Source organism: Drosophila busckii, chromosome 2R (genome assembly GCF_011750605.1).
Source record: "Drosophila busckii strain San Diego stock center, stock number 13000-0081.31 chromosome 2R, ASM1175060v1, whole genome shotgun sequence".
NCBI lineage: Eukaryota > Metazoa > Arthropoda > Insecta > Diptera > Drosophilidae > Drosophila > Drosophila busckii.
The window spans coordinates 11,069,015-11,093,790 of record NC_046605.1 but is presented as its reverse complement, the minus strand read 5'-3'; the positions used below and the strand labels follow the sequence as shown (position 1 = coordinate 11,093,790).

General features: G+C 39.4%; 4 protein-coding genes across 5 annotated transcripts; 3 read left to right on the top strand and 1 right to left on the bottom strand.

Moving 5' to 3' along the window:
• Positions 1–579: 579 nt before the first annotated feature.
• Positions 580–9,964, top strand: LOC108596840 (snake venom 5'-nucleotidase). 2 transcript variants are annotated; one of them, XM_017982969.2, is made up of 10 exons: positions 580–661; positions 2,449–2,593; positions 6,540–7,065; positions 7,829–7,915; positions 7,979–8,542; positions 8,601–9,115; positions 9,180–9,419; positions 9,475–9,570; positions 9,638–9,708; positions 9,799–9,964. In XM_017982969.2, the coding sequence occupies exons 3-10, from the start codon at positions 6,582–6,584 to the stop codon at positions 9,854–9,856; spliced, it is 2,115 nt and encodes a 704-aa protein (XP_017838458.1). In that variant the 5' UTR covers positions 580–661; positions 2,449–2,593; positions 6,540–6,581; the 3' UTR covers positions 9,857–9,964. The 2 variants fall into 2 exon arrangements, with proteins under 2 accessions (XP_017838458.1, XP_017838457.1); XM_017982968.2 differs by lacking the exon at positions 580–661 and adding an exon at positions 5,448–5,658 and having other exon boundaries at positions 2,520–2,593.
• A 932-nt stretch (positions 9,965–10,896) lies between these two features.
• Positions 10,897–14,272, bottom strand: LOC108596841 (ARF GTPase-activating protein GIT2). The gene is made up of 9 exons (XM_017982970.1): positions 14,175–14,272; positions 13,834–14,015; positions 13,066–13,775; positions 12,851–13,007; positions 12,708–12,793; positions 12,362–12,646; positions 11,847–12,028; positions 11,382–11,787; positions 10,897–11,316 (listed from the first exon to the last, which is right to left on the bottom strand). Exons 2-9 carry the CDS (start codon positions 13,997–13,999, stop codon positions 11,113–11,115), a joined length of 2,196 nt encoding a protein of 731 aa, XP_017838459.1. The 5' UTR covers positions 14,000–14,015; positions 14,175–14,272; the 3' UTR covers positions 10,897–11,112.
• Positions 14,273–14,590: 318 nt separating this feature from the next.
• Positions 14,591–17,272, top strand: LOC108595233 (probable elongator complex protein 2). The gene is made up of 5 exons (XM_017980431.1): positions 14,591–14,747; positions 14,812–15,577; positions 15,630–16,193; positions 16,250–17,048; positions 17,109–17,272. The coding sequence occupies exons 1-5, from the start codon at positions 14,625–14,627 to the stop codon at positions 17,230–17,232; spliced, it is 2,376 nt and encodes a 791-aa protein (XP_017835920.1). The 5' UTR covers positions 14,591–14,624; the 3' UTR covers positions 17,233–17,272.
• A 251-nt stretch (positions 17,273–17,523) lies between these two features.
• Positions 17,524–18,290, top strand: LOC108595723 (GATA zinc finger domain-containing protein 10-like). Its single transcript, XM_017981004.1, has one exon. It carries the CDS (start codon positions 17,535–17,537, stop codon positions 18,186–18,188), a length of 654 nt encoding a protein of 217 aa, XP_017836493.1. The 5' UTR covers positions 17,524–17,534; the 3' UTR covers positions 18,189–18,290.
• Positions 18,291–24,776: the final 6,486 nt, after the last annotated feature.

Here is a 24,776-nt window from a genome sequence, read left to right as displayed (position 1 = left end):
TACATATACTGAAAAAAGAAATATCTATTATAAAACTAAATGTTAGCCCAGACGGAAAACCCATAAAAGCGCGTATGTCCTAAGACAGATATATAAATGATAAATAAGTACATGTGTAGTATGATGTATGTATATGGCAATTGGAAGGCAGTTAAAACAGCAAACATTTAATGTAATATTGGTATAACGTAATTTTTAAAGTGAGGTACTATAAATAAAAATTATTAAATAATATAAATAGCAAACGGTGTACTTTTAATCTAGTCAATTGCAACAATATATTAAAGGCTTGAAAAATACGCGCCAAGCCGCTGTAAGTTGCGCAGAGTTGCTTTTAGTTGCTCATATTAAGTTAACATTACAGTGCTCAGTTTTAACAGAGTCTGTTGTATGAACGAACGTGTTGCGTGCGCTGCAGCTCGCTCGCACCTATAACAATTTTGCTAGGCTGGACTGCTCGATGATGCTTAATGCATGTTGGTAAGGCTAATACGAATGCTAGTACTTGTACTTAAAATATAAACATAAAAAGTGCGTTGAGCGCGACGGACGTGTTTAATTTTTTCGCGGTATAAACGAAGTTTAGCACAATAACAATTGAGTGTCTGCAGACATTAGTGAAAAAAGCACAAAGATTAATTATTTCTGCAAATTGGAAAAGGTGTGTGTAATAAAGAATATTACCAATTAAGGCGCACAGGTGTTGTGGCTTTATTTAACAAAGTAATTGACAGTTAGTTGTAAGTGAATGTGTGTGTGTGTGTGTGTGGGGATGTGTGCAAAGGTGTTCAAGTGCCAGCACAGGGGTTATCAGCTTAATTGGTTAATACAATTATTATAAATTACAAATTGAAATGAAAGGAAGTGAAAGTAATTTGCAAATTGCGTTTAGCACGTTGGCGAAAATTGTGTTAGAACTTTGCAATTTATTGCAATTTTGATAATTCAAACATGACGGCGGATGAGCCAATTTATATAAATATTAATAAAAATACATATACTGTGCTAAAATGTTGTATATATATATTTGCTTTTGTGTGTATATGTGTGTGCTTACTTGTTGGCGTTGTAAGCCTTGTGAATAATTCATAACCTGCTCCGCTTGTAAGCTCTGCTTCTTTTTTCATCTTCGTATTAGGTCATTTTGGTGTAAACATAGAACAAGCAGCACTTGGAGCACTTGGAAAGTAAAAGTTGAGCAACGACACCACAATTTAGCTACAATAACTGTTTATTTTTATACTGCAAATACGCAAATTGTAACCCTCGCATAATAATATTATTTACGCATGATAGACATGCGCTGCAAAAATGCGAAAACACACACAACACGTTTTTAAATATTTAAGTTTAACAACAACAAATAGCCATGTACATAATAATAAACGCCCAAGGCATGGTCAACAAGAATAAGAATAACAACAACATCAGGCTAGCCAACAACGTGCTCCGCTTATGTTTATTTCTAGAGAGAGAGAGAAGAGAGAGAGAGAGGCGCTACGCTCAATAAAGCTTAAATGGGCGAGCAACCCATAGCCTAGGGCAAGAGAGCGAGCTTTGCCTCTTTTTTTTTGGCACAGCTGATTATCTTCGAATTCTGTGTGTGTGTGTGTGTTTGTGTGTGTGCTGGAATTCTGAATTTCTGAAGTTTAGCACTCAATATCAATCGACTATAAAATATTAAGCAGAGAAACGACAACAAGTGTGCGTAGGCCACAATTTTGACCATCAAATTAAGCACTAGGCAAGGTCTGGGCGTAAATATTTGACAACTTGCCAAAAATTGAAAACAAAAAGTATTATAATCATCTCAATAGCTCGCTAGCTGTGAGTTTAGAGCTGCTTTCTTTTTGGCAAGTGTATAAATCCATAAAATGAAATTCAATTTATGTTCATATCGTGTCATGTCGTTTGTCTTAACATTTCTTGCAGCTCTTCAAGCTACAATTACAATAGGTAATGTATTTTTTCTTTTGCGTTTCACCTACGCTTAATTTTTTTTTTTTTGGCAGAGACAAGAGCTATCTGTCAATAAGACAAAACACTAAAAAAAGGTAAAAAACAATTGAATTTGTGGCTTCCAAGAAATATTGATTGTAGCCTTAAGCTGCCAAAGGCATTACCACACGGCGCATATGTTAAGCTTGTAAAAAAAGTAAATAAAACCTGTCGCCATCCCTTAAAAATAACCAGGCTAGCAGCTAAAACACACACACACACACTCACACTTGCTGTTTTGGCTCTGTTGCTCTCGCTGGCTAAAACAGATGCAGACATAACTGTTTGGACCGGCAAGAGCTTCAGGTGTGTGTGTGTGTATTAGTGAGTGCTAAAGACTGTTGCTGCTGCTGCATTTCCCTTTTTTATGGAAAACTCATTAAAAATGTTTTTCTGTGCCAAATTCTCAACTAAATTTGTTTGTGTATTAAATTGTTTTTGCTTTTGCAGCTCCCTTGCAGGACGCAAATTATTAAACTGTTGCCCGGGGAAACGCGCACAAGGTCGCAGTGCATACAACAACAACAACAACAACAACAACAACAACAAGGAGAAGCAGCCAACATTTTCTGGAACAAACTCTGCACGCACGCACGTAAGTCGGAATTGCATTTTAAATTAGCTAATTAATCAACAGTAATTGCTTATTGATTGCAAAACGTCGAGCAAGAGGCATAAACAATTTTAAACTAAGCTTAAATTTATATAAATTATTATTTAAGGCTTAGTGCTTAGACTTGAAGCTGTCTGCTTAGTTTATGCCAGTAAATTAACTTAGGGTTCAATTCAGACTCAAGACTCAAAGAAAAAAATGAAGACGCCAGCACTGATTTGTTTTGCCTTTTTCTTAGCGCCATTTGTTATGTTTAACCTTTTTATTTATTTTTGCTGGTGTAGTGTAAGCCTTTGTGGCAAAAAGCTGGAAAAATTGCACGTCGTATACTTAATATGGTAATGAAATTTGCCTTGCTACGCCCAACAAACACACACAGACATACATATGAAGCTGTCTGCTAACTGCCGCTAACTGGCATACATATGTGTGCATGTGTGTGTGTAGTCTAAACTTTTTTATTTACTCTGGCTGTAAGACAAAAAGAAATGTAAGAAAGTAAAAGTAAAGACTACTTTTGGCACGCGCCTCTGCGCTCTACACATGGGAGCCCTTGAGGTTCCGCAAAATATAAATTTTTTTGTACGTTGTCGACTGCTTAACCTTAACGCTTGTGCGGCGCTAAAGGACTTTTTGATGGCCTTGTTGCACACACACACACACACAAACATAGTCGGCGGCTTGAATGATGTAGAAACATTTTTGCCAATTGACCCTTGACTTTCATCAAAGGTGTCTACACAAAATGAGGGGCACACACACGTTTAGATTTATTGCCTTGTTGTCTGTGTGTGTGTGTGTGTGTGTGTGTGTGTGTGTCTATTAAGGTTATGCACTTTGCTGCCACAAGCTGATTGCATGCTATTGTTTGAGTTGGCTTACATGTTAACGTTTTTGGAACTACTGCTGGGGCACACACAAAATTAAATTTGTGCTTGTGCTAGAGACAACTATTTGCACGCTTAAATTGGCAGCCACTACTATTTGTTTGTTGTTAGCCTTGGCATTTGATTATGTTTCAGCTTATTTGCAGCTTTTAATTTAGTATGCCAATCAGCAGCCAGTGCATTATTAATACGATTTATTCCCTTAATTAACATGCAGGCAATTATTATGCTGTGTGATTGCTTTTAATGAATAAAACAAAAAAATGCGTTTGAAATTTGCTCTCTCATTTTTATTTGCTTGGCGGCTATTTAAGCTGGTCAAAACTCATTTCCTGTGTTATTATTTTTGTGCTGCAGTTGGCATGACGACAGCACAAAAAACCGCAATGTACGTTAGAGTGCAGCAACCGAACGCTACAGGCAGCAACCTTGCATTGCGTATACGTAATTTTCTTTCGACAAGCGCATGCGAATTTTTGTTTGTTTCAATATCAATGCCAATGCTGCAACAGGCACGTTTTCTATATTTACAATACTTATAACTGGGGCCTATAACATAAAACTCGATGCATTTGAATTTCCGTTTCGCTTAAGCACCAGCGCCACCAGCACTGCTCATTATTAAGCCCAATGTGACAACGCTGAGTATGACATGCGCTGCCCGCAGCTCATTATTATGTTCTCCTTTGATCTCCATACACTGCAGCCGCCCCTCGGGCGTGCCCACATCGATGCCTATACAAGGATAGGGGATCGTAATTTCTTTGCTACGCACTGAGTAAACGCCGATGCCAAAGCCAATTATAAACCAAACGACATGTACACATGGCTTACACCTCACACGAGTCCAAAACGTTGGTCTCACTTCACATCCACATGTTGAAAAATATGCAATTTTTTTAAATTGCATTTCTAAACTATTTTTGTTGTTGTAATTTTGACAAGTTGCCTGACGAAATTTTCTGAAACAAACTAAGCAAATTTGAAGTTCGAGATAAAGTTGTCAAGTTTTGATTGATGAAAATGTTATCTTATATATACTTATTAAAAAATATAAATAAAATAAGTTATTTTGCAAACATTTGAATGTTAAACAAAAACTCAAAGAGCTGTAGAAAATATTTTAGGGCTTAATATAAATTTTCATATCTATAGAATTTATACTTGGCGTGAATATTTATTTGAATTAAAAATAGTATTAGCTATATGAAATTTTTTTGATATAGGTGTGTGTTTTTTATACTATCAAAAAATTTAAAATAAGTTTTTAAATGGATTTAGTTAGCTTTATTGTATAGCATTTATATCATAAAAAGTGTGTACAGTATTAAACTGATGGGTATACAATAGTGCTGACTACCTTAAAAATATTCGATTATATTATTAAGTTATATATATAATGTTTATTTGTATATGTTTCTGTTTTTGTGTGTGAGGTGAGCGTGCATTGCTGAGCAAACATTTCGATTTGTCTTTGTTGTCGTTTTCATTTTCGTTCTGAGCGTTTGCTCTGCTCTTTCGCTCTGTTGTTATCTCTGCAATTGCAACGATTTGCTATTGTGTGCATTGAAATCTTTGCAAATTGAGTGTATAATATTTTTTTTTGATTTAATTTTACAAAAATTGCAAACGGTCATTTGCATTTCATTTTCATTGTCGTGCGGTTGTGGTCGCGTAAAAACAATTTACAAACATAAAGACGTTGCTATAATATAAAGTAGCGCTAAAAATATATATTTGTTTATAATTTTATTTGCTGCAAATGCGCGCGCGCATTTATTTTTAGTGTGTTGCCAAATTTTCAGTTTGTTTGTTGTTTTTGAAAAGCAAAAAAAATGCGTATACGCAGCATTAAATTTGCTACAAATGTGCTGTAAGTTGTGTGCACAAGTGTAAACAAATTTTGTGTCCTTGTATTGAATTTTTCGTTCACCCTTCAACTCAAGCAGCGTCTGCAGGATGAGCAATATAAAAGATGGAGGCGGTGGCCCAATTACACCACCAACGACACCAACAACCACAACAGCAACTGGAGCTGCAACAGCAGCCGCTGTCTCCAGTTCAGGCTCAAGTCGTCGCCTGGTGCATGTATCCGGCACTGGAGGCAGCGTCAATCGCGGAGGAGCAGCCATGGGCAATGTGGTTGGCTGGCTAAAGCAGGTTTCTGTGCAAAAAACAAAGCAACAAATACAAGAACTTTATATAGCTAGAAAATATTCTATATGCAAGCAGTATATATCGGTTAAAGTTTATGCAGCAGCTGCGTTGTATTAAAAATTAGCTGTGCATAAATTTAGCTCAAATTAAATGCATTTAATTTTTAATAACAAAACAAAAACTGCTAAATAAATATATAATTAAATTAAAATTAAAATATTTAAGAGCAGAGCTTATATAAAATTTAAGTTATCAAGTTCTAGTGCAATTATAACTTAGCGTATGTCAAAAATTAATTGAAATGAATGAGAATAATTAATGACAATTGCATATAACCGATATATACTGTAGATTATGTGTTGCACACTCTTGACTTTATACTCGCTTGCTCTATGTACGCACTTCTATATAAATAAGCAGCTAGTCAGGCTCTCTAATTACTTAACAACACATACACACGCCCACACACACATACAAAGGAAAACCAAACAATTACATGCGTGTTGTATATCGCTAGCAACATATCCTTGCTGTATCCTGTTATTTGTTGCGATTTTATATGTGAAACTTTTATTTGTTAGCACGCTATGCAGCCTTTGCTTTATATTTTATATATAGTACTATGTGCACTTTAATTAATTAGCAATCAAGTGAAATGACTTTGAAGTGCAGCAGCAGCAAATTTTAGTGTTTAAATATTTAAACACAACTTTGACGCGTAATTGATTTTAATTTAATTTTTGAGCTGCAAAGTTATTTCACTTGTGTGCTTCACTTTGTCCCCGCATTGATGTTGTGCTCAACTGATTGATTGATTGATTGATTGATGTATTGCTGCTTGTCTTGTGCTTCCTTTTTAATGCCTCTCTATGTGTTGCTTGCAGGCTTCCATTGAGGTGCGTGACGCTGGCACACGCACCTTGTCCATGCTGCAGAGCACAAATCCGAATTTTCGCTCATTGGATCTGACACTGGGTCCACACACATTGGGCGTCAATAGCGCCAATAGCACAACCAGCGCCGAGGGCTCGCTGAGTGGCTCGACTAGCTCTTGCCTTGCCCCAGACGAGGACACCTGCGACAGCAAGTTGCGTACACGCCCACACGCCTACACATCGGTTAGTCAGCCGCAAAGTCCACGACATCGTGGCCGTGGCAGTGCCAACGGCTTAACCGGTCGCTCCACATCGATATCATCGCAGCTGGAGAAGACAAAGCGTTTGCTCAAAATGACAGAGGGCGAGGACAAGCCTCTAACCATTCTACACTACAATGATGTATACAACATTGAGTCCATGGCCGAAACGGAGCCCATTGGCGGCGCCGCTCGCTTCAAAACCGCCATCAAGAGCTATGCGCATTTGAATCCGCTGGTGCTCTTCAGCGGCGATGCCTTCTCGCCCAGCATGCGTAAGTTTAACACCAAATTTATTTATTTTAATGCTAGTTTACATATAAATTTATTAGCTAACGAAAGGGGCTTAACATTGGCTACCAAATCAAATCATTTTGGAGCTCAATTCATGTTTAATTTTTGTTGCAAGCTGAATTTAAATTAAGCTTAGCAGCATTCCTTGTGAATTATTTTGTTGTGTAGTTAATTCTTTTGTTAAAATTCAATTATAATCTTTATTTTGAATGCGTTCAGCTGATTTAATTCAAATTGAATTTATTCGCTGAATTCTAGTGACTACTAGGACCTTTGGCTGTGTACATAATAATTAATTGATACAAGTTATATTTACTTAAATTCCAAGACATGTATTATTTTATTTTTTATTAAGCATTTTATTTGAATTAAATTCATTTAAAGTAGTTGATGATACTTTGGATATTGGAATTTGTTGGGTTAAAAAGAAAAGTTATTGGGCATGAGGTCTTAAAGAAAATTGGTTGGGATAGGAGATTATTAATATATATTCTAATGTTATAGATATGTGGATTTGTTAATATTATGTCTGATATAATGTTCATGGGTTACCTTAGGGTAACCAAGTCTAAACCTAAAAAGTTTATATTGAATGTTTGAATATTTTTAATATACTGATTGATATTTTTGGAGTTTTCCTTTAGACTTTGATAAGCTTAAGTTAACAAAATTTGTTTCAATTAATTTATTGCTATCATATTACAAATATATAAATGTGCTATGCTTACTTTATTAACTTTCTAGTGAGCACCTTTACCCAAGGCGCTCAAATGATACCCGTGCTCAATCAAGTTGGCACACACTGCGCAGTCTTTGGCAATCATGACTTTGGTAAGCTTGAAACACAACTAAAAGCATTAAATACACTATAAACTGGCAAACTTTTGCTTGCAGATCATGGCCTGGATGTGCTGGTGAATCTGATCAAGGACACCGATTTTCCTTGGCTCATGTCCAATGTGGTTGACAACGAAACTGGCCGTCCGCTGGGCGGTGGCAAAATCTCACATTTCATTTTGCACAATCAAATCTCAATTGGCTTGATTGGCCTTGTGGAGCGCGAGTGGCTTGAGACCTTACCCACCATAGATCCCACCGAAGTTACCTACATTGATTATGTTGAGGCTGGCAATCGTTTGGCACGTGAGCTGCGCAACGAGGGCTGTGATTTGATTATCGCGCTCACCCACATGCGCACACCCAACGACATTAATCTGGCAGAGAAATGCACGGGCATTGACATTATTCTAGGCGGACACGATCATGTGCGTGAAGTTACCGAAATCAATGGCAAAATGATTGTCAAGTCCGGCACAGATTTTCAACAGTTTTCGGTTATAACGATCGAGCGACAGGCGAACAATCGCGCGCAGTTCACAACGCATGTGCAGTGTGTGGATGTCACAGCCAAAATACCAGAGGATCCTATACTAAAAGAGGAGCTATCCAAATATGCCAGTGAGCTGAGCTCAAATATATTTTAGCAAATTCATTTTAATTGTCGCTTTGCTTGCAGAATTCATTGAAAGCAAATTGTCCGATGTTATGGGCGTCTTTGGCGTGGAGCTGGATGGACGCTTCTCGCGTGTGCGCACACAGGAAACCAATCTGGGCAACTGGGTGTGCGATGTGGTGCTGGCTGCTGTGGGCGCCGATGTTGTTATACTCAATGGCGGCACCTTTCGCTCAGATCGCATACATCCAGTGGGCGCGTTTACCATGGGCGACTTGGTGAATGTTATACCCATGCGTGATCCACTTATATTGCTGCAGGTTAAGGGCAGCGTGCTGTGGCAGGCGCTGGAGAATGGCGTGTCGGCGTATCCGAAGCTTGAGGGACGTTTTCCACAGGTGGCTGGCATAAGCTTTGCCTTTGATCCGCATGGGCCGCCTGGCAATCGCATCGATCCGCAGCTCATACAGGTGGGCGATGAGTATTTGAATCTGGAGCAAACCTACAAGTTGTGTGTCAAGAGTTATCTCTACATGGGCTGCGATGGCTACACCATGTTCAAGGACACCACCGTGCTGGTAAGCAATACAAATTAAATCAAACTTTAGTTAAGTCGAAATTCAAATTTGTATTGCTTGGCAGATGGATGACGATGCTTGCCCAGAGCTGGGCATAACGCTGCAGAATCATTTCAAGGCTATAAACTCACGTAAATGTGGACAGAATACAAAGCATCGACAATCGTTGGTGACATTGTCGCGTCGGCATAGCCTGGTGCAGTGTTTGGATAGCATGGATCTGGATGGTCCTTCGCCCATACGCAAACTGTCCATAGGGCATCATAATAAGTCCATGGATTTGTCACATGGCAATTCACAAAAGGTTAGCACGCAGTTTTACTTTTTATTTGTTTATTTATAAATTCAATTTATTGCAGATGCTGCGACGCGCCTCGTTGGATGACTTGGAGCAGTCAAGCTGCGAGCTGGCGCCACAGCTGGAGCATCGCATTGTTATGATACAAAGCAAGGAGGTATAGCTTACCACATCGATAAGCTGCAGACTGCCAATTCATATATTTTTTCTATATATTCTTGCAGCATCATCGTGAGCTGCTCTTAAGAAAACAAACGCATATTGGAAATTCCACCATAACGGAGGCAGACGACGAGTAAAGCTCTTTCCCTTATAATATTGTATGTGCATTTACTTTTTCTTATATAGTTTTCTTTTGGTTTTTCTCTTTTGTTTTTTACTATAGTTGCAAGTTTAGTCAACTTGATTGTAGGGCAGTTGCCGATACGGAGAGACAGATTTGAATTAAGTTGGGGCAGCGTCTAAGCTTAGTTATGTTATAATATTTATTGCTGTTGTAAAAAGTAATTTGTTTGTAAACACAACAACAACATTCAAAGTGAAAGACAAACTTGATATTGATATTGATATTGTACCTAAATGCTTAACATAAGTTTAGATAAATTTATAAAATTAAGTTAACTGAGATGTTTAATATACTCGCTCTATTTGTATTAATTAACTATTTATGAATTTACTCTTCAACACACACACACAGACATTCCGCTCTGGCAAAGGTCAAGGTTGTAGTTCAAGCATAACAAAAATAATTTTTAAATTTCGCACATATTTCTGGGGTAGCATATACGAGTAGTTGGCCAACATTTGGGTGCTGTGTTGTAAGTCACATGAGATACGAGAAAGCAATATTTTAGAATGCACATGCAAACGTTATTTAACAATGTTGTTGGACTTGTATTGAACAAAAACACATAATATATTTATATATACGTATAGGTACATATTTATTTTTATGGTATTATTGCAAGCTGAAAGAGCAAAACAAAAACAATCAGTAAATGACAAAGTAGCTTTGGCAGTTCCTTTGGGTAAGCAACAAATTAGCATTCCTTGTAATAAACTATAAATAAATTGTACAATATTTTAAACGCGCAATTGAATTGCCAAGTACACACACACACACACCTAAGTAGCATGTGTGTGTGTGTGTGTGCAATGTAAAGCAGACCAATCAACATAGATAAACAGGCAGTCAACAATAGGACGAGTCGAATGTTAGTTGTGCACATTATGAATAACCGATAAATAAATGTCCATGCTTTAAATACAAAGTTAACTAAATGTACAATATAGCGTAATTACTACATAGCAAGTATTAACAATATACATACAACAGCTGCAGCAAACAAACAGTTTGCAATTGATTTTATTTTGATTTTTGTTACCTTTTTATTCCTCCCAAAAGCTCAACTAGTTTACAAATTGGCCATTGAAATAAAGTTTTTTATGTGAACGCTTTATGTAAAACATTTATTAATACATAAAATAAAAAAATGATACACAATTTATTGTTGCTTCATTTGGCAAACAGAATTCACTTTTTGAATAAAATTTCTCAATGAGAGGAAGCACTTTGTTAGTATGAAACAAACAGTAAATTTTAGATTTTATGTTTAATACTATTAAATGTGTGTGTGTGTGTGCTAAGCTCAAATGCTGCGCAGCTTAAAGTTAATAAAAGTTGTAATGCTATTGTCATTCAATAGAACTGCATGACGAGCGTTCTAATGGCGCTGGCAATGTGAAATGCACAATCGCGCACCTCCAGCGTATTGTTCTGTATGGCTTGCTTATCATCCGCTTCAATGGATTTCTGCAGATTGGAACACTCATGCTGTATGAGTATGTTGTGGCGTGTGAGCTGCTTGAGTGTCTCGCGTATGGTGTCGCTAGCATTTGCTGGCTGTAACACAAACAAAATGAATGATTAATTAAATATTTGTTAAGTAGTTTATAGTGCAGTCTCACCAAATTCACATAGAGCGCTATGAGATCTGTTACAGCGCTGCGTATGCGTTCGCCATGTGGCGCAATGGATTCCTTTTCGGCTTCTGTAGCCGGATGCATGGCCTTGATTAGATCCTTCAGGCAGCGTGTTACCATATCCGAACGCAGCTTTACCTCCTCGCCAAAGGGACTGCCATTGCCGGCTACTTGATACATGCTCGTCGTATTACGCATATCGCTAGTGGCCTTGGCAGCATTGTTGGCCAGACGACGCTCATACATGCTGGCGGGGCGCTTGATGGTTGACTGCGTTGAGGAGCCATTGGAGGAGGCGCTGTCGGCAGCTGCTGCTGCTGCAGTGTTCGCCTCTGGCAGCGATGCAGGCTCATGTTCCGAGTCGGGGCTGTTTAGATTCAAATCAATGCGACTAAGCGAAAGTAAAAGTTGAAATTAAAAGTATAAAATAAAAAGCATATAGCAGCTCACAGTGGCTCATCGTAGACGCTTGTATTGGAGGCGCTGTTGAATTTCGACTTCAGCTGAGAGTTCTCGCTGGAGAGCAGCTGCACCACATTCTTTAGCTGATTGATTTCGCTCTTATATTCGTTGAGCTGCTTGCGCAGTGTTTCCATTTCGTAGTGTGAGCTAGGCGGTGTATGAACAATAGCCTGAGAGCAAAATAAAAATATATAAATTAAATGATACAACTTAAAATAAATAAACAAGCGCAAAGAACTTACAAATAAATTAAAATTAATACTGAGCTACATTTAAACTACACTGTTTACATTTAGCAGCTAGTTTTATTTAAATATGTGTGTAAACTATGTTACTATAAAAGCTTACGACTAAGTTATGAGCATCTAATGAGGTTATATTGATTTCTTGCAGCTAGGCACTACTTTTTGACCAGAGAACACACTTGGGGGGAACTTTGCTTCAGTCTTGCTTTAACCGAAGCTATTGTTTAGCTTAAGTATCTTTTGACGCATTAGGTTTACCTGTTGTGCCATAGGCGGCACGGGCGCATAATCATCATCACTAGCCACCGGATCATAGATGGGCTCGTCATCGGACAAATTCGGATCGTGCACACTCTGCTCAAACGAGCTGTTAAACAATAGCGAATTATTGCCATAGGGCAATAATTGATTGGATTGATTTGCCATAGGTGCATCCATGGGGCGCAAGTTTGCCATATTCTGGCGACGATTAGCATCGATGAGCACATCAGTTAGCAGGCCAGCAAACTCATCGCGATTGAAACGCGCCAGCTTTTGACGACCCTGTGTGAATTTAGCATAAGCAAATTAAGTTTCGACTAACAATAATATTATTATAACTAACCTGATTGCGCGTTGCGCTTAGAAATGGGTTTGCTGGCAAAAATGGCACTGTGGCGTGCTCCGCATTAAGCGTGCTGGTGGACCAAACTGCAAATTAAAATATTTATTTAAAATTAAAATATATAATAAAGTATATATACTCACTAGCTTCGCATTCACGGCGATCGACTTCATCATATAGATCCATTACCAGCTCTTCAAACATTTTATTCGGCACTAGCTGCAACTTGCCGCGTGCTATTTTCAGCTGCTCGCTTATGTCTGCGCCATTGGTCTCCGGTATAATCAAATGGCGACCGCTCTATCAAATGTTACAATACAGTACAGCAAGTTTTTGTTTAGTTTGCAGCATAACTTACCGCATGATCTGGCTTCTTGCCACCCAGAAACAAAATAATTCTATCAGTCACATCATACATGGCATCGAGCAGTCGCTCAGCAATGGTGCTATGATTGTTAGCCTTGGCCAGCTCCAGCGGTGTCATGCCATTGCCATCCAGGGCATTTACATCAGCGCCATAGATCAGCAGCATTTCAATTTGCGATGCCTGGCCAAATTTGGCAGCCATATGCAACGGCGTGGAGCATTTTTCCTCATGATAATAGTTTGGATCGGCGCCTTGCACTAGAAAGCGCAGCGAAGTCTCCAGATTGCTGGTGCGCACACTTGCATGCAGCTGCTTGCTAAGCTCCTGCTCCAGATTTCCACTACCACCGCTGGCATCGTCATCATCCTGCAAGCTTGGCTTAAGCACAAAGTTCAAGGCCACATGTTTGGCTTTGATAAAGTCCGATTTAGTAGGGTGCAGCGCATCTTTGGGCGTGGGCTTGCGCCAACGTGGCACATGCTTGCCACCCGAAGTGTTTGTGCTGCCATCAAGTAGATGATGCTCCCAGACGCTATTGGCGCCATGCGCATTCAGCGAGTTGACAAAGTTCAAAACAGATGGCTCCCAGTTGCCTTGGCGCAGTGATTTCACAATGGAAATATGACGCCCCAAGCTGCGGTGCACCGAGCAACAGTCGGCACAGAGCAATATGCCGCGATTTATAGATGCCCACGAGGGATCTAATTAAAAGACAATTAAGCAATGCTAACATTTTAATTAACTAGCTTGTTGACTCACCCGAGCCTCCACAATCGCCGCACACTTCGGTTTGTAGTCTGGACTTGCTGCGCGACATTTTGCTGCGTCTCTGGCTGCTAACACTTGGCGAGGGCGTGGCACTGTCTCCTTCTGGCGCTATAAATAACTTCTTATGCGCTTCGATTATGCTGCTGGCGAAACACATTCATATGCATTTTCTTCTAAACGGAGTACAGATAAAAATTATTATTAGTGAAACTGAAAGTGACTCAGAATCGCTACAAAAACAATCAAACTGCAGCCAGCCGACGCTTCCAAAGCTTCGTAGCGGCGCTTGTAAACTGAGCTAGGGCAACAATTGAAACAATTATGCAAATTACTTTTAATTAAACGCTGTCGCTGCACTTTCAACAAACGCTGCACGTACTTTTTTCAGCTGCACAAATGTTTATTTATAAATTGCAGTGTTGCCAAGTTGTATGTTATGAGTTGAGTGTTTGTTTATGTGAGCAGTTTTATTAAGCTCTAAAGCTAAATTTAATGTTAATTAAATGTGAAATAATTAAAAGCTTGCAATATGTTGTTTTTGAGTCATAGTGAATTATTGTAAGCCGTTTAAATAAATATGTTTACGCTGTATAGCTGGTTGGCAGCCCTAATTGTACACTATGCTGTTGTCTCGTTCGCACTTGGAGTTGTTTTTAAATTTTGTTCCTACTGTTTTCTGGCAACGCTGAATATTTAAAAAACAGCTGATTTAGTTTGAGAAGCATTGCAAAGTTGTTTGCACGCCCCACGTGTAAATAAAAACATTTAATAAGTGTATTAGCATGAATGTAACAAATTTATACACTTCAGTGGCTTGCAATCGCACCACTGAATGCGCCGATTGGGGTCCTAGTGGTTTGATCGCGTATGGCGCCTCCAATGCCATTGCTGTGCTTGATCCAAAAGTATGTAGTAAACAATTGTGAGTCTTATATTTTTATATATGTATGTACATCTATTATTTGGCAGTATAACGGCAATTCAGCTAAGATACTTTATACTTTGGTGGAGCACACAAAGCGAGTTAACACGGTCAAGTGGTTGGATCGGAAGTTCTTAATATCTGGCGGTGATGATGCCATTGCAGTATTTTGGGAATTGGATGAGACAGGCGCTCAGCAGCGCATAGTGCTGCAAGAACATAAGAGCGGCATCAATACTGTGGATGGACTGCTGCGTTCCAATGGAGTCTGGCTGCTAGCCACAGCAGCAGCTGACAATACTATCAACCTATGGGAATTAGAGAAAGAAAACAAACTCAGTTGCTCTCAAACTATACAGCTAGACACCGGCTTTTGCTTGTGCCTGCGCCTAACAGTGTTGCCCCAGAGCAACCAACTGTTGCTGGCCACCAGCACAGATGATGAGACAGTCACGCTGTGGGCAGAAAAGAAAACAACACAGGAAGATCAGTTTATGCCTGTGCACAAGCTATGTGGGCATGAGGATTGGGTGCGTGGCTTGGATTTTGTGTATGATGGCGAGGATTTGCTGCTGGCCAGTAGCTCTCAGGATAATTTTATACGTTTGTGGCGTATTGCAGCAAGAAGCAAAGGTCAAGTACTGAAGAACCGCAAAGGGGACTTTGCTGCTATAGAAGGCGATGAAATACATGTTAAGGAACAGATTCTACAGCTAGCACAGAATGCTTGGTGTGCCGTTAAATTGGAATCTGTGCTGTACGGTCATGAGGGCTGGGTTTATGGCGTGCATTGGCATAAAAACGAAAATGAAGGTACTTAATTTATTGAGAGCCTTAAATGTTTTAATAACTTTTATACTTTTAGAGCTACGCTTGCTCTCCGCCTCCATTGATAAGACTATGATTGTATGGGCGCCCATAGAGGAAGGCGTTTGGATGGAGCAGGTGCGTGTTGGTACCGTTGGCGGCAATTCCATGGGCTTTTATGGTGGCAAATTTGCGCCTGATGGTTGCTCCATAATGGCGCACAGCTATCAAGGTGGTTTTCACATTTGGAACAAGTGCAAGGAGCAGCCACATCTGTGGACTTCAAATGTCATTATAGGTGGACATTACGGCCAGGTGCGTGATCTGGCCTGGGAGCATGAGGGCGCCTACTTAATGAGCGTTTCAGCGGACCAAACTACGCGTCTGCATGCGCCTTGGCTGCAAGGGGATGAGACTAAAACAGAAACTTGGCATGAGCTGGCGCGTCCCCAAGTGCATGGCTATGATATGCAAGCGGTGGCTTTGCTATCTCGTTATAAGTTTGCCAGTGGCGCTGAGGAGAAGATTGTGCGCACATTTCAAGCGACAAAGAATTTTATAGAGAACTTTCGGCATATTTCGCAGCTGGCGCAGGATGCGGCGGGTGATGCTTTGTTGGACTGTAAGCGTTTGTTTTTTTTATTAATGCATATAAACTAATTGTTGTTTTTTTCTTAGCACTGCCCAAGGGCGCTTCAGTGCCTTCACTAGGACTCTCCAACAAAGCTGTGTATAAAGTAGAAACACCGGAAAGTACAGCTAGAGATGAATATCCAGACAATTACTTTGTGCCCATAACATTGGAAACACCACCACAGGAAGAAACGCTGATGCAGAACACACTGTGGCCAGAGCTACAAAAGCTTTATGGCCATGGCTATGAGCTTTATGCTTTGACTGCCACAGCAGATGGTCAAATGTTGGCCTCCACTTGTCGTGCCAGCAATGCGGAGCATGCAGCAATTATACTCTGGAACACAGCTACGTGGAAGCAGCTGCAAAAGCTAAGCGGCCATCAGTTGACAGTGACACAGCTGCGCTTCTCGCCCGATGCGCGTTATTTGCTCTCAGTGTCGCGTGATCGCCGCTGGTCGCTGTATGAGCGTCAGCAGCTGGAGAACCCGCTCAGCCCTTATGCATTAGTAGCGCATACGGATAAGAACAATGGCGTGCATACGCGCATTATATGGTCCTGTGACTGGTCACATGATGGCAAATACTTTGTGACCAGCTCGCGTGAGGGCAAGGCGGTGATATGGACGAAGAATGCAGCGAGCGATGACAAGAGTTCACTTAATGGCTGGCAAGCGGTTAGCACGCTGGAGCTAAAGAATGAATCCATAACCGCAGCATGCTTTGCACAACGTTGTTTGGACAGCTCGGCGTATGTGCTGGCCTTGGGCATGGAATCCGGACAAATCAACGTATACACATTTGAGCACGACAAATGGCTGCTCAGCTGCGAGTTAAACAAGGAGTGAGTTTACATACATTAATCGTGCAGTTTAGTTTACTTATTTATTTAATTACATTGCAGCTTGGCGCATCATTTGACTGTCAAACGTCTGCAGTTTAGACCGGGTCAACAGTCCTTGCAGCTTGCCAGCTGCGGCGAGGATCATTTGGTGCGCATTTATACCATTGAGCTGACAGCAAATTAAACTAGCCTTAAACTCATTAAAGAGTCTAACTTTCTCTATAGATTGTTACTTTTTTTTTGTGCTCTATCATTGTTATTAAGCTTTAATTAGAGTTTTGTTTTATGCACAGACAGCAGACAGAGACGTCTGCTTATCTAATCACTTGTAATTGCGCTTGTTCCGGAGCGCTCGCTCACTGACAGCTTCTGTGCTTTGGCAGCGATAACATTTGTAATTAGACAAAATTTGCAAACATTTGTGAACTATTTAAGCGTGTGCTGCGCCCCAGCAGTCATTCACACTTCGTTTTGAAGCCACTGAAGATGAAAGTTGCTGTAGTTTTTGCCTTGTTTGCGCTGCTGGGCAGCAGTGCTGCCTTTTCGATGGGACGTGCTGGTCCGCCTGTTCCTGTGCAGGCATTTGATCCTACCAAATATGATCATATCTTTGCTCAGGTGCGTCCTGCAAAGAATCCGCATTTGGAAATTGAAGTTGTGCACGAACAGCCCGTGCACCAGCAGATTGACTTGGAGTTGGATGTAAAGCAGCCTCAGCATTTGGAGTTCCAAGTGCAGCAGCCTCAGCCACATCATATGAATGTGGATATTAAGCAGGAGCAGCCGCAGCATCAGTTTGTGCAGGTGGAACTTAACCAACCCCAGCCTCATCATGTGAATGTGGAAGTTAACCATCCACAGCAGCCACAGCATATGACTGTGGAACTTCAAGCACCTAAGGGTCCACAGTACTTGAGCTTGGATATGCAAAAGCCACAGCAGCCGCATCATATGAATGTGGAGATCCAGCAGCCACAGCAGCCCCATCATATGACAGTTGAGTTGAAGCCAGAGCAGCCTCATTATGAGGTGGAACTCGCTGGCGAGCATGGACAGCAGCACATGGAAGTGCAGCTAGTGCACCATAATGCTCCATTCATGCCACATACACAGCCGCTGCAGGTAGCACTGATGCATTAGGCCAGCAAATTTTATATTTAAAGCGCGCAATAATTTGATTGTCAAGTCTTTTGGGCTTCTGCATAAATATATAAATGTCGCGCCACAGTTTGTAGTTTGCAATTTCCGTTTTCTGTTGTTGTTTTTGGTTTGGATGCTTGCGCTGTTGCTGACACAGACACGTGCCACTTTGTGCCTTTGACCTCTGACCGCAACTTGCAATTTCCGTGCAGCAGCAGCAGCAGCAGCAACAGCGTAGTTTATGATTGCCACGTTCTTGCCATCGTCATTGCCATTGTTCAAAGCAATTGCGCTGCGTTTAATTGGCATTCTGCTGCCGGCTAACACTTACCGCTCGCTTTCTTTGCCACTTTAATTATGTTTTCGCTGCAGCTAAACATGCGCCAAAGCCCTGGCCCAGGCCTGAGTCGTTGAACTGCCCAATGCGCCTGCGATAAGCCGCAATTGTTGCTGAGCTGCGGCAACAATAGGGCCAAAAGTTTAACTATTGAATTGTATTTAGGCCGACGCTGCTGTCGGCACTTGTCTATGCCTATACAATTTACCAGCTACTACAAATACACTGAGCGAAAAGTGTTGATAGAAACCAACAGACGTTTTATTTTATGCCAAAATTTGAACTCTCTTTCTGCATAATAATAACAATTGATTATTTGATTTATTGTTTATTAAATTAAATAATGATTAGCTTTTAATAATAAGAATACAAGAAAAAAGAGTTGCCTAGACTCATAAACAATAATTTTAAAATATACCAATTGCTACTTTGCGTATGTTTGACTTTGATTTGAAATTCTTTGACAATAATTCTTTATTTTCATGGCATGCAAATAATTTTTCTGTATGTAAATGTTTAAGCAATATACAATAAATATATTTTATGCATGTACCGCAGACAAAAGGCGCGCATAGCAATGGCTGAACATGCGTTTCCGCTTCCGTTGAAAGTTGCATACAACTTTTGTTTAACTTGCATTGTGTTTTGATTTTTTTTCGTTGGTTTTTTTTTATAGTTTCTTGGCAGCACAATTTATTATTGTTGCCTGTCGCGTTGTTTTGCATGTTTTATGCTCTTGTTGTTAGTGCTTTTATTCGATTTTTACTGTTTTTCTCTTTTTTTGGGGGTGGCGGGTTAAGCAAAAATTTTTGCATTTCATAAGTTTCAATTGCACACAAGTTGCTGACAGCAGCAGCAGCAAAAGCAACTGCAGTTGCCAATCCCAGTCGAGCTGTTGGTCATAACATGTGTAAACAGGCCAAACCAACACAAAAGTGCCACGCCTCCTCCCGCATCAGCCTGTGCTCCTGGGCTGCTTTATACGGGACAGAGTCGACAGAATTCATATGTGTGTCAGTGGTAGCTTTTGCATTGCATCCTTTTTGCTTAGTATCCTTTGTGTGCATGTTGCCGTTGCCCATTGCATACCCTAACGTTGGCATTGGGCTTTTGCTTTTGCTTTTAACTTAAATGCTGTTCTGTGAATTCAAAAATCTCTAATATTAAGCATACATATTTGTGGTTTCTATTGCCAGCACTTTGACTAGCACTTTCTGCATTTAACATTGTGCTGAAAACAATAAAAAAATAATTAAAACCAAATTTGAATTGAAGCATGTTCTTTTGAATCGTTTGTAAAAGCAATGAACATGTGAATTTCTTTCTTTTAATAAGCAGCTGCAGTTCTAACGACTGGAATTTATTAATAAAGCGCAATTAGTAAGAGTGTGGTTAGCTCTCTAGAATTTAAAATATAGAAGCTATATAGTACTATTAAATTTGACTTGAAGTTTAACTGAACCAACGCTTGCGAAAAGTATTGGGATAAATATTCAATAAATCAAATATTTTTAATTGTATTTTTTGTTAAAAATAATTTATAGCAGAACCATACATTTATTTCTTGCAATTTATTAAACTTAACTTTTGCTTAAAGTTTCGTATGCAATATTTTTAAAGTAATAAAATCGCAACGATTCTTATTGTTTGATATGCATAAATTTGTATATTTATTTTTAAAGGTAATATTTTTGGCTATCAATCGCTGCTGTCCGTTATTACGTGTTGGTGCTGTGTGCTGCTCTTTTTGCTGCTGCTGCTGCTTTGTGGCAGCCATCACGCTGTTCACATATGTTGTACGCATATTTCCGTTTCGACTCGTTGCGTGCAACAAAAGCGCGGGTGCGTGATTTGTGCATTTCCCGTTTTTTTGGGCACAGCAGCGCGCAACGTGGCTGAGCGCTCCGTTCTCTCGTTGCGGAAGTGGCTGTGAGTGGGCGGCAGAAATGGTGACACTTTGGCCTATTGATGCTCCAGTTTTAGGACAATGGATTAAGCTGGGCATTTGGCAAATGTTTTGCGTGCGCATTTACTTAGTTACAAAGCAGTTGCAATCAAAAGTTTTTAGGTTGCCCGCTGCCAAAAGCAAAATGGTTGAAAGTTTTTCAATTACCTGACCGCTGGTCTACAGCTCTCAACCAATTGGCCCTTCTGACCAAGTCAACTAAGCAAATTTGATGTGGCTTCGCACAAGGCTAACAAGCAATTCTTAGTACCGCCCAGACCACAAGCCAAACCGCGCGTTTTTACGCCGCCTGTGCGGCAGCAAGAGCAACCAAAATTTAACAAGACAGCGAAAGTAGCAAGTGGCAAGTGAAAAGTTTTTGTGCGCGCTCGTCGTGTAAAACTTATGAGCAGGCAAAGGGCAAATGTTGCGGATTTTGTTGATGAATATTATAATGTAAAGTTGCAGACAAGTTTATTAAATGCTACTTGCTGCCGGCGCTTGCAGTTACAGTTGCGCTCAAAAGCAGAAGCAGAAGCAGGCTTTGGGCTCAGCAGCTTAAGCTAACAGCGCATAAATCCTTTAACTTTAACTGGCGCAATTTCCCAGGAACTTTACTATGCCCTAATTGTTTAACAATTAGCGTATGCTCTAACAAATACAAAAAACAACCTTCAAAGTTCATTAAGTTGCGGGTGTATATATTTTTTTTTCGTGTTGGTTTGCTAACGTCAACATGGCGTATGATGAATTTTTAATTACGCATGCTGTAAAATAAAAGGCATAAAAAATACGCTCAGCTCGTTTTTATGTATCGCAAATGTTTTCATTGTCTGCTGCAAAAGTCAAATAGTATACCAAAAAAAAAAAAGGTTGTGGTAAAAAACGTGTAAAAAAAAGAGGCGAAATCAAAAACATAACTGCAACAACGATTTCAATTGTTGGCCAAATGCCAGCGGCCTGCAACTGAGCCACGTTAATTACACAAACAAAACTGTGCTGAGGATAAAGTTGAGGATGGCCTAGCCAACTACAACATGCTACATATGCCGTTATACCAATGTAGCCATGGCCGAAAAAAAAATAAGAAATGGCATGGGTATGCTCGTTGGACTTGACAATGAATTGTAAATGGCAAACAAGGCTCAGAGTGCTGCCAACTTTAGATTAATGCTTGTAAAAGAGCACAACTATATATATATATAACTTGATAAAAGCATAGAGCTTGCCAAAGCACATAAAAAACTTAGCAAAGTCAACACTAGAAATTACAAGACAACTGAGCTGAGATTCACATTTTCAACTCGAGGCTTGACAGCAGCAGAGAGCAGAAAATAATTGAAAAGTTTGCTTGTTGCTTTAGTTTATTCAAGATTAATTTTAATTTTATATTTTGCTGCCGCATGCAATAAGCAAAACAAAATAATAATAAAATGTATTTTTGGGTGTAAGTAAATATCAAGTATACGTAATTTACCATTACTGAATTTTCAAAAGCCGCGCCAGCTTTGCTGAAAGATCATTCGAGTAACTTAACCACTAGTAATATAAATTTAGTAATCACAACTAAACGCTTTTATTTTATTATTTTATTTAATTTTTTCCATTAGCTTTATTTATAAATTGTAATTTGCATTTCTATTTAAAAACTTCCCTGCAGCTTTATTTATAAATTGCAGTTTCCATTTCAATTTGAACACTTTAAAAGTAAAAGTGCAGTCGCTTTTACAAAAAAAAAGTTACTATTATTCAATTTAATTGCATTTGCTTGCATTTGTTTGCTTGTGTGCAATGCTTAAATTGTAAACAATTCGATTGTTTAAAGCGTCAAATGCAGCGCCACACTTTAGTGTTTGCTTGTTTACTTCGGGCGCCCAAAGCTGCCGACTGATTGCAGCTGTAAATGAGAAATTTACAAATAATAAAAGCATTGCTAACAGCAACAAAAAAAATGTCGAGATATAATGAAAAAAAAACGCCGCGCGCATTGTCAACAGCATGAGTATTCAACATCAATATGATTATCAGCAGCAACAGCAACGCCAACAACCTCAATGGTCAAAATACACCCGCCCAGCGCATACCGCCCAACTCCGTGCCGCAACAAATTCAGTTCTTTTCAGCTGGTAAGCGCCACAAGCATTTTTCAACATTTTTCAACATTTACAATATCCTTTATTGGTTGGCATATTCATTTCTCGATTTTTCCTTTCATTTGGCTGGCTGTTGACAATTTTATTTATTTTTTTTCTTCTTGTCGGCTGCTGCTGCTGTTTGTATTTTCATATCAACATGAGTGCGGCGTCAATGTGACATTTGTGGCATGTTAACCTTTGTGCGTACACAATGCATACATATTTATATTTAATCCGCTTAATAATGGTTAAAAAATTGGAAAAGAATACGCTAAGAGCTTGCCGATTGTAAGTTGAGATTGTAAATAATATTATTACATTTAAGTTGTATATAAATAATTAAAACCAATATGATGTTAATTAACGATACTATCGAAGCACTAGCTCTCTTTAATTTGTATGCCTGTAATCATTTGCACGCTCGTTGTAAATATTATATTTATGTTTCCACCACAAAACAGCAAAGGCAAAAGCTGACAAATTTTGTAAAAATTGTCCTGCGGCGCGTGGCACTGTTAAGTCCTTGATGTGGTTAGCCTGTTGCTTGCTCTGCTATTATTATTATTATTATTACGATTGTGCTTGCTGTTTATTTGTTTGTTGGCTTGCTTGCCTGAGCATAACTACAAAGCAACTGCGCGCGCGATAAGCTGTCAGTGCCAGTGGCTGTGTCAATGCGGCGTATGCGCAATTTTATTTCACAAATCAACTTAAAGCTAATGATATTAGCTTGCGCTGCGCGCTTTAAATGCCTTTAAGTTAATTTTCAGTTTTTATTTTTTATGCTTATCGTTGTTGCGGCTGCGGCTGCGGCTGCGGCTGCGACTTCGATTCGCAAGTCAAGGCACAGCCAACAAATCCAGCGAGAGATAATAAATTCTTGTGCTCAACAACTGTGAAGGCAAGTTTGATAACTGTGTGTGTGTGTCTAGCTGTTGTGTGTGTGCGCAGCTTGGGGACTAGAAAAACTTTTGAAGCAACACAGCCACAACTTTAGCGTGCGACATTTCCTCAGAGTCTTGCTTGCAAATTATGCGCCTGGCAGCACCTGCGTGCCCCCAACCCCCCACTCTAAACCACTCGCTCAACTCTTAGTGCTGCCTGAGTGAGCGATGGTTGTTGAAGACTGTCATATTATGCATGTCATGTAATTTGTATGGCACGCTGCTAAGCACTCTTATTTATGCTCTAGCCCCAAATTTAGCATTCATCAATGGCAGCGCCCAGGCGCTTGTCAATTCATATTCTGCGCATTTAACGCAATTAGCATTGCAATGTTTGTCAACAAATGCAAATTATTTACACAATACAATACAATACAATATAATGCACAATTATGTGGCATTATAAAATTTAATGGCAAATTGTAAGTGTATATTTCAATTAGCAGCCATTGTTGCTGGTTGTTGTTATGGTTATCGCTGCCGTTTGAGGCTCTTACTGCAATTTGCCATAGCAAAGTCAAAGCTTTGACGATGTCAAAGTTCAAATTATGAGTTCATCAAATGTCGCACGAACACACACAAAGCACACAGCAGCAACAAAGCGCAAATAAACTCAGCGACAGACAACTCGAGTGCATTGTCTAGGCATGCACACGCATACATACATACATACGTGCGTGTGTGTGTGCGTGGTTAAAACAAACGTGGCCTGAGTGCACCTGCCGTTAGACTCAATGTCTGCTGTAGTACGATATGCATGCTTAGTTAGCAGCGTGTAAGGATCACTGCCAGCTTAGCTTTAAGTACGCTCTATAGATAAAATCGATGGCATTTAGTTGCAAGAAATGATAATAAATTTCAAATAAAAGTTAAGAGCTTAATAAAATAATATAAAAGAATGAATAAGAATTATCCTGTAACTTAAATAAGAATAAAATAAATAAGAATAAAATTTAAAAAAAAATTAATAAACTTAAAATAAGAATTATTATATTTGTATATAAATACTGAATTTTAATTCTACGATCAAATTAATCAAACACACAGCTAAGCAAAGATTTCAAGTTGAATTATTTTTATTGCGATCGCTGGCTTAATATAATTAAATGCAGAATTACTATCGTTTATTTTAATAGCTGCAGTATATTAAAAAGTATAGAATTAAATATAATGTTCTACTGTATTATTTGCTGTTAGTTCCAAAAAAGATCTTGCTTAAGCGCTAGC